This window comes from Petromyzon marinus, chromosome 65 (assembly GCF_048934315.1).
Source record: "Petromyzon marinus isolate PM22_M1 ecotype Great Lakes invasive population chromosome 65, UKy_Petmar_22M1.pri1.0, whole genome shotgun sequence".
NCBI lineage: Eukaryota > Metazoa > Chordata > Hyperoartia > Petromyzontiformes > Petromyzontidae > Petromyzon > Petromyzon marinus.
This window is the reverse complement of record NC_133731.1, coordinates 8,211,088-8,223,564: the sequence shown is the minus strand read 5'-3', so window position 1 is coordinate 8,223,564 and position 12,477 is coordinate 8,211,088. Positions and strand designations below refer to the sequence as shown.

General features: G+C 54.7%; 1 protein-coding gene across 3 annotated transcripts in view; it reads right to left on the bottom strand.

Annotated features, from left to right (window-relative positions):
• LOC116956439 (epidermal growth factor receptor kinase substrate 8-like) overlaps positions 1-12,477 on the bottom strand; it is a 76,776-nt gene that overhangs the window by 28,506 nt on the left and 35,793 nt on the right. Inside the window, exons 2-6 of one of the 3 annotated variants that reach the window (XM_076054345.1) lie at positions 10,467-10,583; positions 7,474-7,544; positions 4,119-4,183; positions 2,930-3,091; positions 317-466 (exon numbers count right to left, since the gene is read on the bottom strand). In XM_076054345.1, the coding sequence (XP_075910460.1) occupies positions 317-466; positions 2,930-3,091; positions 4,119-4,183; positions 7,474-7,507 (411 nt within the window). In that variant the 5' untranslated portion in view covers positions 7,508-7,544; positions 10,467-10,583. Of the gene's footprint in view, positions 1-316; positions 467-2,929; positions 3,092-4,118; positions 4,184-7,197; positions 7,371-7,473; positions 7,545-10,466; positions 10,584-12,477 lie in introns of those variants that run through there. The other 2 variants (XM_032978072.2, XM_032978077.2) reach the window with 2 other exon arrangements.

The following is a 12,477-nucleotide window of genomic DNA, read 5'->3' as shown; positions in this document are numbered from 1 at the left end:
TGGTGTAGCGGGTGGCATAGTGGGTGGCGTAGTGGGTGGCGTAGCGGGTGGCGTAGCGGGTGGCGTAGTGGGTGGTGTAGTGGGTGGTGTAGTGGGTGGTGTAGCGGGTGGCATAGTGGGTGGCGTAGTGGGTGGCGTAGCGGGTGGTGTATCCCCCCCCCCACCCCCTCGTATAGCCTCAATGGACCGTTGGTCTTTGTTTTGTCTTTGTCTGGACGATGAACTTCCTTCGCACCGTACGTGTGGCCACCAGTGCTAAAAAATCGGAGGCGCGTCGAGATTCCGGCCCGGTGTGGACGCGACGGCGATCACTCACCCCAACCTCGACGCAGTGGAAGAGGTGCAGGTCTGGCTTGGACTGGCCCACGTCGGTGCAAATGAGGGCCAGGATGGAACTGTAGTTGGGCTCTGTGAGCACGGCTTGACACGATATGATGGAGGTGAGCGTGAAGTTCTCCAGCTCCTCCTGGGAACGCACGGACACACACGGAGTCGCGCGGCGTTCGCCAGCGGGAGATCACACAAACTCCACTCACTCACTCTGTAGAACAGGGGGAGATCACACAAACTTCACTCACTCACTCTGGAGAACAGTGGGAGATCATACAAACTCCACTCACTCTGTAGAACAGTGGGAGATCATACAAACTCCACTCACTCTGTATAACAGGGGGAGATCATACAAACTCCACTTACTCACTTTGTAGAACAGGGAGAGATCATACAAACTCCACTCACTCACTCTGTAGAACAGGGGGAGATTATACAAACTCCACTCACTCACTCTGTAGAACAGGGGGAGATCATACAAACTTCACTCACTCACTCTGTAGAACAGTGGGAGATCATACAAACTCCACTCACTCTGTATAACAGGGGGAGATCACACAAACTCCACTCACTCACTCTGTAGAACAGGGGGAGATCATACAAACTCCACTCACTCACTCTGTAGGACAGGGGGAGATCATACAAACTCCACTCACTCATTCTGTATAACAGGGGGAGATCATACAAACTTCACTCACTCACTCTGTAGAACAGTGGGAGATCATACAAACTCCACTCACTCTGTATAACAGGGGGAGATCACACAAACTCCACTCACTCAGTAGAACAGGGGGAGATCATACAAACTCCACTCACTCACTCTGTGGAACAGGGGGAGATCACACAAACTCCACTCACTCACTCTGTAGAACAGTGGGAGATCATACAAACTCCACTCACTCACTCTGTAGAACAGGGGGAGATCATACAAACTTCACTCACTCACTCTGTAGAACAGTGGGAGATCATACAAACTCCACTCACTCTGTATAACAGGGGGAGATCACACAAACTCCACTCACTCACTCTGTAGAACAGGGGGAGATCATACAAACTCCACTCACTCACTCTGTAGGACAGGGGGAGATCATACAAACTCCACTCACTCATTCTGTATAACAGGGGGAGATCATACAAACTTCACTCACTCACTCTGTATAACAGGGGGAGATCACACAAACTCCACTCACTCACTCTGTAGAACAGGGGGAGATCATACAAACTCCACTCACTCACTCTGTGGAACAGGGGGAGATCACACAAACTCCACTCACTCTCTCTGTAGAACAGTGGGAGATCATACAAACTCCACTCACTCTGTAGAACAGTGGGAGATCATACAAACTCCACTCACTCACTCTGTAGAACAGGGGGAGATCATACAAACTCCACTCACTCTGTAGAACAGGGGGAGGTCACACAAACTCCACTCACTCTGTAGAACAGGGGGAGGTCACACAAACTCCACTCACTCTGTAGAACAGCGGGAGGTCACACAAACTCCACTCACTCACTCTGTAGAACAGGGGGAGGTCATACAAACTCCACTCACTCACTCTGTAGGACAGGGGGAGATCATACAAACTCCACTCACTCATTCTGTATAACAGGGGGAGATCATACAAACTTCACTCACTCACTCTGTATAACAGGGGGAGATCACACAAACTCCACTCACTCACTCTGTAGAACAGGGGGAGATCATACAAACTCCACTCACTCACTCTGTGGAACAGGGGGAGATCACACAAACTCCACTCACTCACTCTGTAGAACAGTGGGAGATCATACAAACTCCACTCACTCTGTAGAACAGTGGGAGATCATACAAACTCCACTCACTCACTCTGTAGAACAGGGGGAGATCATACAAACTCCACTCACTCTGTAGAACAGGGGGAGGTCACACAAACTCCACTCACTCTGTAGAACAGGGGGAGGTCACACAAACTCCACTCACTCTGTAGAACAGGGGGAGATCACACAAACTCCACTCACTCTGTAGAACAGGGGGAGGTCACACAAACTCCACTCACTCTGTAGAACAGGGGGAGATCACACAAACTCCACTCACTCTGTAGAACAGGGGGAGATCATACAAACTCCACTCACTCTGTAGAACAGGGGGAGATCACACAAACTCCACTCACTCACTCTGTAGAACAGTGGGAGATCATACAAACTCCACTCACTCTGTAGAACAGGGGGAGATCACACAAACTCCACTCACTCTGTAGAACAGGGGGAGGTCACACAAACTCCACTTTCTCACTCTGTAGAACAGTGGGAGATCATACAAACTCCACTCACTCTGTAGAACAGGGGGAGATCACACAAACTCCACTCACTCTGTAGAACAGGGGGAGGTCACACAAACTCCACTCACTCTGTAGAACAGGGGGAGATCACACAAACTCCACTCACTCTGTAGAACAGGGGGAGATCATACAAACTCCACTCACTCACTCTGTAGAAACAGGGGGAGATCATACAAACTCCACTCACTCTGTAGAACAGGAGGAGATCATACAAACTCCACTCACTCACTCTGACTGACGGGGGGGGGGGGGGGGGAGGGGGGTTGGGGGGGTACCCCCACCTTGCTCTCAATGTCCACGAGCGCCACGGAGCGCTCGTCCACTTGCAGCAGCATGTCCTGCGTCCAGATCTTGCCCGTCGAGTCCAGCAGCCGCAGGCGCCGGATGCCGTCCTCCAGGTTCACGAGGCCCTCCTTGCGGTCCATCTCAAAGGTGGAGAGGTGCTGGGGGGGGGGGGCGGGGGCGGGGGCGTGGTTACGGCCACAGAGCACAGACAAAAGATCCCCCCCCCCACCCCCGTATAGCCTTCTCCAAGCTGTCGGGGCAAGTGCACGCATTCCTCCCGGGTGCCGTTTGAACGTCGTCCGCTCGACGTTTCTTGGGGGGCCTTTCCGCAGGGTGGACCGTGATCTCTCGGTAGCTGCGATCTACAAAATTAAATGATGAACTCACATATAAGCTAGCAATCTAGTTTTATTTCACCAGGTGCGAGGCCCCGCTACTGAGCTTCGTAGCCGTCTTTCGGAGGCGACCTGATGGCCTGCTCAACGTAGTGGCTCATCGTCAGCGTGGATATCTGTCGCAGCAGCCAAAAACTCTGAACGCGTGACGTTCATTCTAAACACGTGTCCACACACACACACACACACGTGTCCACACACACACGCGTCCACACCCACACACACGTGTCCACACACACACACACACGTGTCCACACACACACGCGTCCACACCCACACACACGTGTCCACACACACACACACACGTCCACACACACACACACACACACGTGTCCACACACACACACACACACGTGTCCACACACACACACATGTCCACACACACACACGTGTAAACACACACACACGTGTCCACACACACACACACACGTGTCCACACACACACACACATGTCCACACACACACACGTGTCCACACACACACACACACGCGTCCGTCCACACACACACACACACGTGTCCGTCCACACACACACACACGTGTCCGTCCACACACACACACACACACACGCGTCCACACACACACACGTGTCCACACACACACACACACACGCGTGTAAACACACACACACGTGTCCACACACACACACGCGTGTACACACACACACACACGTGTCCACACACACACACACACGCGCGTGTAAACACACACACACGTGTCCACACACACACACGCGTGTACACACACACACACACACGTGTCCACACACAGCAGCACAAGCAGCGCTCACCTCCACGTGGTACTGTGCCGTTTCGGCCTTGATGTTGCTGGAGCGAGCATAGTTCTTGCGTTGCTCTGTTGGGACAACACAGCACCCCGCACGGCCTCACGTCACGGGGCAGGGCACAGCCGCGGATAGCGGGGCGGGGGAGAGGGGCAATCCCTATTGTACGTAGACACGTGGGGGGTCAGGGTTCGGCACCCTGCGCGACACGGAGTCACGTGCGGACCCTCCAAGGCCCGCTCCGTGACGCCGGTTTATCGAGGACCGCCGCCGTCTCCTCTCCTCTCTCGCGTTCACCGCACGGTGCGGCTCTTGAATCACGCGAGTCGTTTCGGTTTTGTTTTTTGTGTGGTGACAGAGTTCGAGCAAAAAACAACAACGGGTCCCTTGTTGTTGTTGTTGTTAGTTTTTGGCGACCCCCACCGAGGCAGCTCCGGTGGCGTGTGGGACTCTCGCAGAGTGAGGACGCTGGAGCCCTCGGCGGCGATGCGCTCCCCCCCCCCCCCCAAGCTCGGGGGAACACTTTTCACACACTAAAGACGAAGATCCACCGCCCCTAGCGGAAAGCCTCCGACAGACCGTCGGGGCAAGTGCCGTTAGTAGCGAGCAGCGGCACCTATGAAGGCCGCCGCCGTGCCGCACGAGGGGGGGAGGGCGAGCGGTGAGCGCCACGCCCGACCGCCTTTGTCTCCCCGGTGGCGACGTTCGCACACCGCGCCGGTTACTCATTTGGGACCGAGTGAACCTAGGGGAGGGCCCGGGACCGGTTCGCTACTTTTCGCACAAGGCAGTCCCCCCCCACCCCCACCCTGGCAGCTATGTGGCGTTCAGTCAGGGGTCATCCTCGTCGCGGCGACGACGACGACCCACCGTGTGAATGGACGGACGACGGACGCAGGGACGGGTGAACGGACAGACGGAGCGACGGGAGCGACAAAACGCCGATTGGGACCGCTGTCAAACGCCCCACATCCCACCAACCCCGTGCCACCGTCCGCCGCCGACGCGGGTAAACTCTGCGTGCGGTGCGCGGCAGAAAGTCGATGGCGGTTCCGACCGCGAGACGTCTCGGCCCTCACCGCCGCGCCCGGGAACTTTACGACGCCGCCGCTGGAGAGAGAAAGAGAGAGAGACAAAGGCCTCTCTCTCTCTCTCTCTCCCTGTGCAAGCGAGCTCCACGCGGTGCACAGTGCACGCCGGCTACACCGGACCCGGGGGGCAGCGTGCCGTAGCGTCGAGCGGCTGTGGCGATTGTTCGGTCTTTTCCCTAACTTGGGATTCGCTCCGGATGGCTTTTTCAAAAGGAATTTTGTCCGGGACAATTATGGTCACAGCAGATGCATCTCCTTCCAACTGTTGTTTGAGTATTGCATTGATTTGTTTTTCGTTAACGCAGTTGTCTCTGCTCAGATCTCCGTCTTGCTGTCTCTCTGCTCTGGTCTCCGTCTCGCTGTCTCTCTGCTCTGATCTACTTCTTGCTGTCTCTCTGATCTCCGTCTTGCTGTCTCTCTGCTCTGATCTATGTCTTGCTGTCTCTCTGCTCTGATCTCCGTCTTGCTGTCTCTCTGCTATGATCTCCGTCTTGCTGTCTCTCTGATCTACGTCTTGTGTCTCTCTGATCTCCATCTTGCTGTCTCTCTGCTCTGATCTACGTCTTGCTGTCTCTCTGCTCTGATCTACGTCTCGCTGTCTCTCTGATCTCCGTCTTGCTGTCTCTCTGATCTCCATCTTGCTGTCTCTCTGCTCTGATCTATGTCTTGCTGTCTCTCTGCTCTGATCTCCGTCTCGCTGTCTCTCTGATCTGATCTGCGTCTTGCTGTCTCTCTGATCTCCGTCTTGCTGTCTCTCTGCTCTATGTCTTGCTGTCTCTCTGCTCTGATCTCTGTCTTGCTGTCTCTCTGATCTCCGTCTTGCTGTCTCTCTGCTCTGATCTCTGTCTTGCTGTCTCTCTGCTCTGATCTATGTCTTGCTGTCTCTCTGCTCTGATCTATGTTTTACTGTCTCTCTGCTCTGATCTATGTCTTGCTGTCTCTTTGCTCTGATCGCTGTCTTGCTGTCTCTCTGCTCTGATCTATGTCTTGCTGTCTCTCTGCTCTGATCTATGTCTTGCTGTCTCTCTGCTCTGATCTCTGTCTTGCTGTCTCTCTGCTCTGATCTCTGTCTTGCTGTCTCTCTGATCTATGTCTTGCTGTCTCTCTGCTCTGATCTATGTCTTGCTGTCTCTGCTCTGATCTATGTCTTGCTGTCCCTCTGCTGTTTGCTTCACTTTTGCGAAGGAGAATGTTTCCACCATGCCGCTCTCGGGAGCACCCACCCGGCTGCCGCCCTGCATCAAGCTCGCAAAGCCCCACAGTCACCCACGGCGCCCATCGTCCGACCCACAGCGACGAGCCACTTCACGTACACACACGCGTGTGTGTACGTACACACACACACACGCGTGTGTGCGCGTGTGTGCGCGTACGTACACACACACGCGTGTGTGCGCGTGTGTGCGCGTACGTACACACACACGCGTGTGTGCGCGTACGTACACACACACGCGTGTGTGTGTACGTACACACACGCGTGTGTGCACGTACGTACACACACACACACGCGTGTGTGCGCGTGTGTGCGCGTACGTACACACACACGCGTGTGTGCGCGTACGTACACACACACGCGTGTGTGCGCGTACATACACACACACGCGTGTGTGCGCGTGTCTATGGAGGAGGCTCGTGAAGGACGCTACTGGGCAGTTGGAGGCAGTCGCTCTCCAGCAACAGCGGCGGGCAGAGGAGCAATGCTCACAACAACGAGCGGAGCATCGGGCGGCTAAAACGCAGAAAATGAGCACAATAGGGGGCACAGCTGGTGTGCATCTGCCAGTCATCCGAGTTGGTCATCCCATGGCTCCTGGGTCTGTCCTGTGACCACCTCCCGCCAGCGAGCCCTTCGACACTTCACGTGGCCTCAAAGCGCACACCTGGCCTGGCACAAGCGCCGTGGTGACGTCACCGCCACCTTGTTGCGGATGGTGGCAGCCGTTGTTGTTGTTGTCGTTCGCGTGCGTGCTCGCCGCGCGCACGAAAAACCTCACCTGCCAGCGACGTCCCACCACGACCACCCCACAGACACATGCCCATCGCACGCGCGGGACCAATCCTCTCTCCGCTTCAAAAGCCCCCAAATCGACGAGAGCCGACAGCGGCGGCGGCGGTGGCGTTCCAAGCGGCGCGTCCCGACGGCGCGGCTATCACGCCTCCCGCGATTAGATAATAGCGACCGCCGCAGCCGCGGCGTTGCTATAAACACGGGCGCTGGGCGGCGGCGTTTTTTTATTTATTTAGCATTGTCCGGCGCGTGCCGCACGTACCGTACAGCTGCTTGGCGGTGGTGCGGCGATCCATGGCGCGCGGCGGAGAGAGGACGTCCCCGGGACTTTGTCTGCGGGCCACGCGCAGACGTGAAGACGCACGCACGGGCACGAAGAGACACGCACGCACAGACATGAAGACACGCGCAGACACGGAGATGCAGACGCACGCAGATACTGGTCGTCTCCAGTATCTGCGTGCGTCTGCATCGGTGGTGCAGAAGATCCCCTGGATGAGACCTCCAGCCGCTATCCTCCACTGCACCAACCATGGCAAGAGCTGACAATGCAGATAGCTGACGAGGACGATGATGATGATGTGAATAGCTGATGGCAAGCGGGTAGCTGACGATGACGATTCGGATAGCTTATGACGATGACGACGCGGATAGCGGATGATGATGACGATTCGGATAGCTGACGACGATGACGACGCGGATGATGATGATGATGCGGATAGCTGACGACGATGACGACGCGGATAGCCGATGACGATGAGAATGATTATAAATGGAGGAAAAAGCCGCAGAACGCGGAGAATAATCCAGGCGACCAGGGGGAAAGAGAGACGCGCAAACTCCAAATATAGAGCAGGTGTCAGTGTTGCGATTGAAGCCACGACCTCCTGCATACAAAGCGAGGGAATGAACATCTCGCCACCGCACCCCACGTGGATTCTGTTCACAAACACGGAGGGATCATCATCTATAGACTCACAGACCCATAGACTGGCATAGAGACCCTTAGACTCAGCGCTCGATGGATTCACATTGAGACCCACACACCCTAAGACCCACACAGAGATCTGTACAAAAGCAGCATCATCTTCATCAACATCACCCGAGCAGCGATGATTCACCACTCCGCTATTCAAGATGCAATCACGTGGCTCATCAACCACCTCGTACAGCTGCTGCTCTGCATTAACGTCATCAGCCACATGGAGGACAGAGACCCATAGACTTGCACAGAGACCCATAGACTCGCACAGAGATCCTTAGATTCTAAGGAGGCATCATCACAGCGGTAAAACGGCACTCCCTGCCCCTTATCTTATTTTATATTTATAGAACACCTTGGCTCACGGCGCTTTGACTCATTTTGAGAGCGGGAACAACAAGAGAGGTGATTTAAGATGGCAGGGGTAGTGCAAGGGTCGAGGAGTGAGTGGCCGTAACGGAGGGCACGTTACACGGGAGAGTTAAACGGGACAGTGGAACGGGACAGTGGAACGGGAGAGTTAAACGGGAGAGTGGAACGGGAGAGTTAAACGGGAGAGTTACACGGGAGAGTTACACGGGAGAGTTGAACGGGAGAGTTGACCGGGAGAGTTAAACAAGACAGTGGAACGGAGCGTTGAGGAGTTTTGAATTCGTTGGGGCGCAGTGAGGGACAGAGGCAGGGAGACAGCAGAGGAGAATTGCAGGAGCCATCATCATCATCCACCTCATCAACAACCACCTCATCATCATCATCACCCACCGCAATGTAAACCCAAAGCTGTGACAGTCGACAACATCAGCCACAGGAGGAATGCCACGCCCTGGGCTGTTACATGCGCTGGGCACCATTAATGTAATCATTCACTTCATGGCATTCATTACCGAAATACCTCGAGACACACAGCGACAAGAGAGAGAGATACGTAGAGAGCCAGAGATAAATAGACACGAATGTCAACACACCGCACCAGAAGGACGCACGAAAAAAACAAAGATCCCCCGTGTAGCTGTAACAGACTGTTGGGGCAAGTGCTGTTAGCGAGTAGCAGCACCTGTGAAGGCCGGCACGGCACACGAGGGGGTGGGTGGCCAGCACCACGCCCGGCCGCCTTTGTCTCCCCAGTGACGATGTTTACACACCACTGCACCAGGTACTCATTTGAGGCCGACTCGACCTAGGGGAGGCCCAGGACCGGTTCGGATAATCGTCACCGGTGTTGGCCGTGAGCGGGAATCGCACCTGGGCTGCCAGGTTCATAGTGCAGCTTAGCGCTAACCACTACACCACCGCTCCCCCACGTGACACACACACCACACAGACACACACACCACGCAGACAGACAGACACACACACCACACAGACAGACAGACAGACACACACACACACACACCACACAGACAGACAGACAGACACACACAGACAGACAGACACACACCACACAGACAGACAGACACACACCACACAGACAGACAGACACACACCACACAGACAGACAGACACACACCACACAGACAGACAGACACACACCACACAGACAGACAGACACACACCACACAGACAGACAGACACACACCACACAGACAGACAGACACACACCACACAGACAGACAGACAGACACAAACACCACACAGACAGACACACCACAGAGACAGACAGACACACCACAGAGACAGACAGACACACCACAGAGACACAGAGACACACACACACACCACAGACACAAACCACAGACACACACACACACCACAGACACACACCACAGACACACACACACACCACAGACACACACACACCACAGACACACACACACACCACAGAGACACACCACAGAGACAGACAGACACACCACAGAGACACAGAGACACACACACACACCACAGACACAAACCACAGACACACACACACACCACAGACACACACCACAGACACACACACACACCACAGACACACACACACCACAGACACACACACACACCACAGAGACACACCACAGAGACGCACACACACACCACACACACACACCACAGAGACACACACACATACACACACCACAGAGACACACACATACACACACCACAGAGACATACACCACAGAACGGGGGCCACACGTCCATCATCAACCTCGCGGCCCGACGACGACTCTCTCTCTGTACCAGCGCGAGTCCTCCTCCTCCTCGCTCTCCTCCTCCTCCTCGCTCTCCTCCTAGGGGCCGCAACCCTCGCAGGGCTCGGCACGTGTCAAGCCGCTCGGCACGCGTCGTCGGCTCACCACGGTGGTGGTGGCGGCAGCGGCGAGTTGCTCCCCGCGTGGCCGGAATCGGTGGCTCCCCCGGCCGGCTCGGTCGGTGGCTCCCCCCGCCGGCTCGGTCGCTCCCGGCGGGACTCTCTGAAGCGACGGGGCAGACGGGAGCAGTTTTTAAAATTCAGCCCCTCGCATCTCCACGGGTGGATACAGAAACAACAAATCAAGCTGCGTCGCCAAGTCAACAAGTTACACAAAAAATCCAAATCGATTGTGAACACCGCGACGATGAGGACGAGGAGGACGAGGAGGAGGAGGACGAAGAGGAGGAAGAGGACGACGAGGACGAGGAGGATGAGGACGAGGACGAGGACGAAGAGGACGAGAAAGAGGACGAGGAGGACGAGGAGGAGGAAGAAGAGGACGAGGAGGACGAGGAGGACAAGGAGGAGGACGAGGAGGCAACTCTGCGATGGCGCTTCCAAGCGGCAGCTTCGTGCCAGCAAGGCGCCGCCAGGTGTTTAAGCAAAAACATTTCAGCACTTGACATTCGGTGGCTCAGCGGTAAAGCGAGATGCCCCTCGCAATCAGAAGGACTTGAGCTCACATCCAGGTTTGCAGGGGGGGGGGCGGGGGGGGTGGTGCGCAAGCGAGTTGTTACACTGCAGATAAACCCACCCCCTGCCATGGGAACGTGGAATGTCCCACCGCTGGCTCTGCAGGGCTGTAACCGGCAGGTGAGCACAGATGCCTTACTTCCCCCGGCAACTGCGATCAGCACAGTTGGCTACGTACGGTACGAAAGAAGTTCACCACATGTAGAGAATACACTGTACAATACACTACATACACGATACACACTACACAAACCATTTAAGAGCAATGAAATCTCTTTCGACGCCAACTCCATCACTTTACAATGGCGGAGTTGGGTTCCATCTTCCGAAGCCACTGCCCCTAGCGTTTGGCAATGCGACTCGCGAACTGAACATTTAAACCGGGCAGCCTCCCTGCACTGGCTTCCAGATTCACACACACACACAAAATCGAGTTTAAAATGATATTGTTAACTTAAAAAAGCAGTGAATCATCTTGCCCTAGCCTACACGCTGCACCCATTACGTCCCCGCTCAAGGTCCCTACGATCTGGGGGATGCAGATCTTCTCTCTGCCTTCCTAGGTCGAGGCTTCTTCGGTCTATGGATGACCGAGACCTTTCCCCGTGTAGCCCCCAGGCTACGGGAATCTTGTACGAGATATCAGAGGGGCTCTCTCTCTGAGAGTCTGTGGACATTTTTTTTTAACTCGTCTTAAAACCTATGCATATATGCTTCCTCTTGTGAAACTTAGTTCATTTAGTGAATCTATTCTTAGAATGTGTTTATAATATCATTATTATGATCATGCCGTCTGCTGCTGTGTCCTGTATAAGCACTTTGAGATCCTTGATCAAAAGCCGCTATATCGATAGAATTATCATTATCATCATCACGCTCACAAAGGCAGGCATGGTTTTTGGAGAGAGCCCGAAACAACACCCACCGGCTTTCCTCAACGCACAGATTTCCACGCTGCCGTGATTCAGGCGCCACGGTGGCTCGGAGATGTTAACTACCTCGCCTGGTAGACAGGAGGCTGCGAGTCTGATCCAGACCCCGACGCCTGCTGCTGCTGCTGTATATTTGGAGTTTGTCTCTTTCTGCTCGTGGCCGTGTGGATTTTCCTCCAGATCATCCGTTTTTCCCCTCCATATTTAGAATCGACATCACGCGTTTAGAGTATTTGGCTGCTGCTATAAACTTCCGCGCGATGGTGAGAAGCCACTTGGGGTTGAGCTATCACTTGTGGCCACATAGCTAAGCGGGGGCTCACCTGGCAAAACCAAAATTCAGATGGTTAGTTTATAGTTTTTTTTATATATAAACGCAGTTATACCGATAGCACAGTCCACCCCACAGAAAGGGCTCAAAAACGTCACGCAAATGACAATGAAACGGCACCGTCAAAGACGGCAACAGGCGTGTGGGGGGTGGTGAAC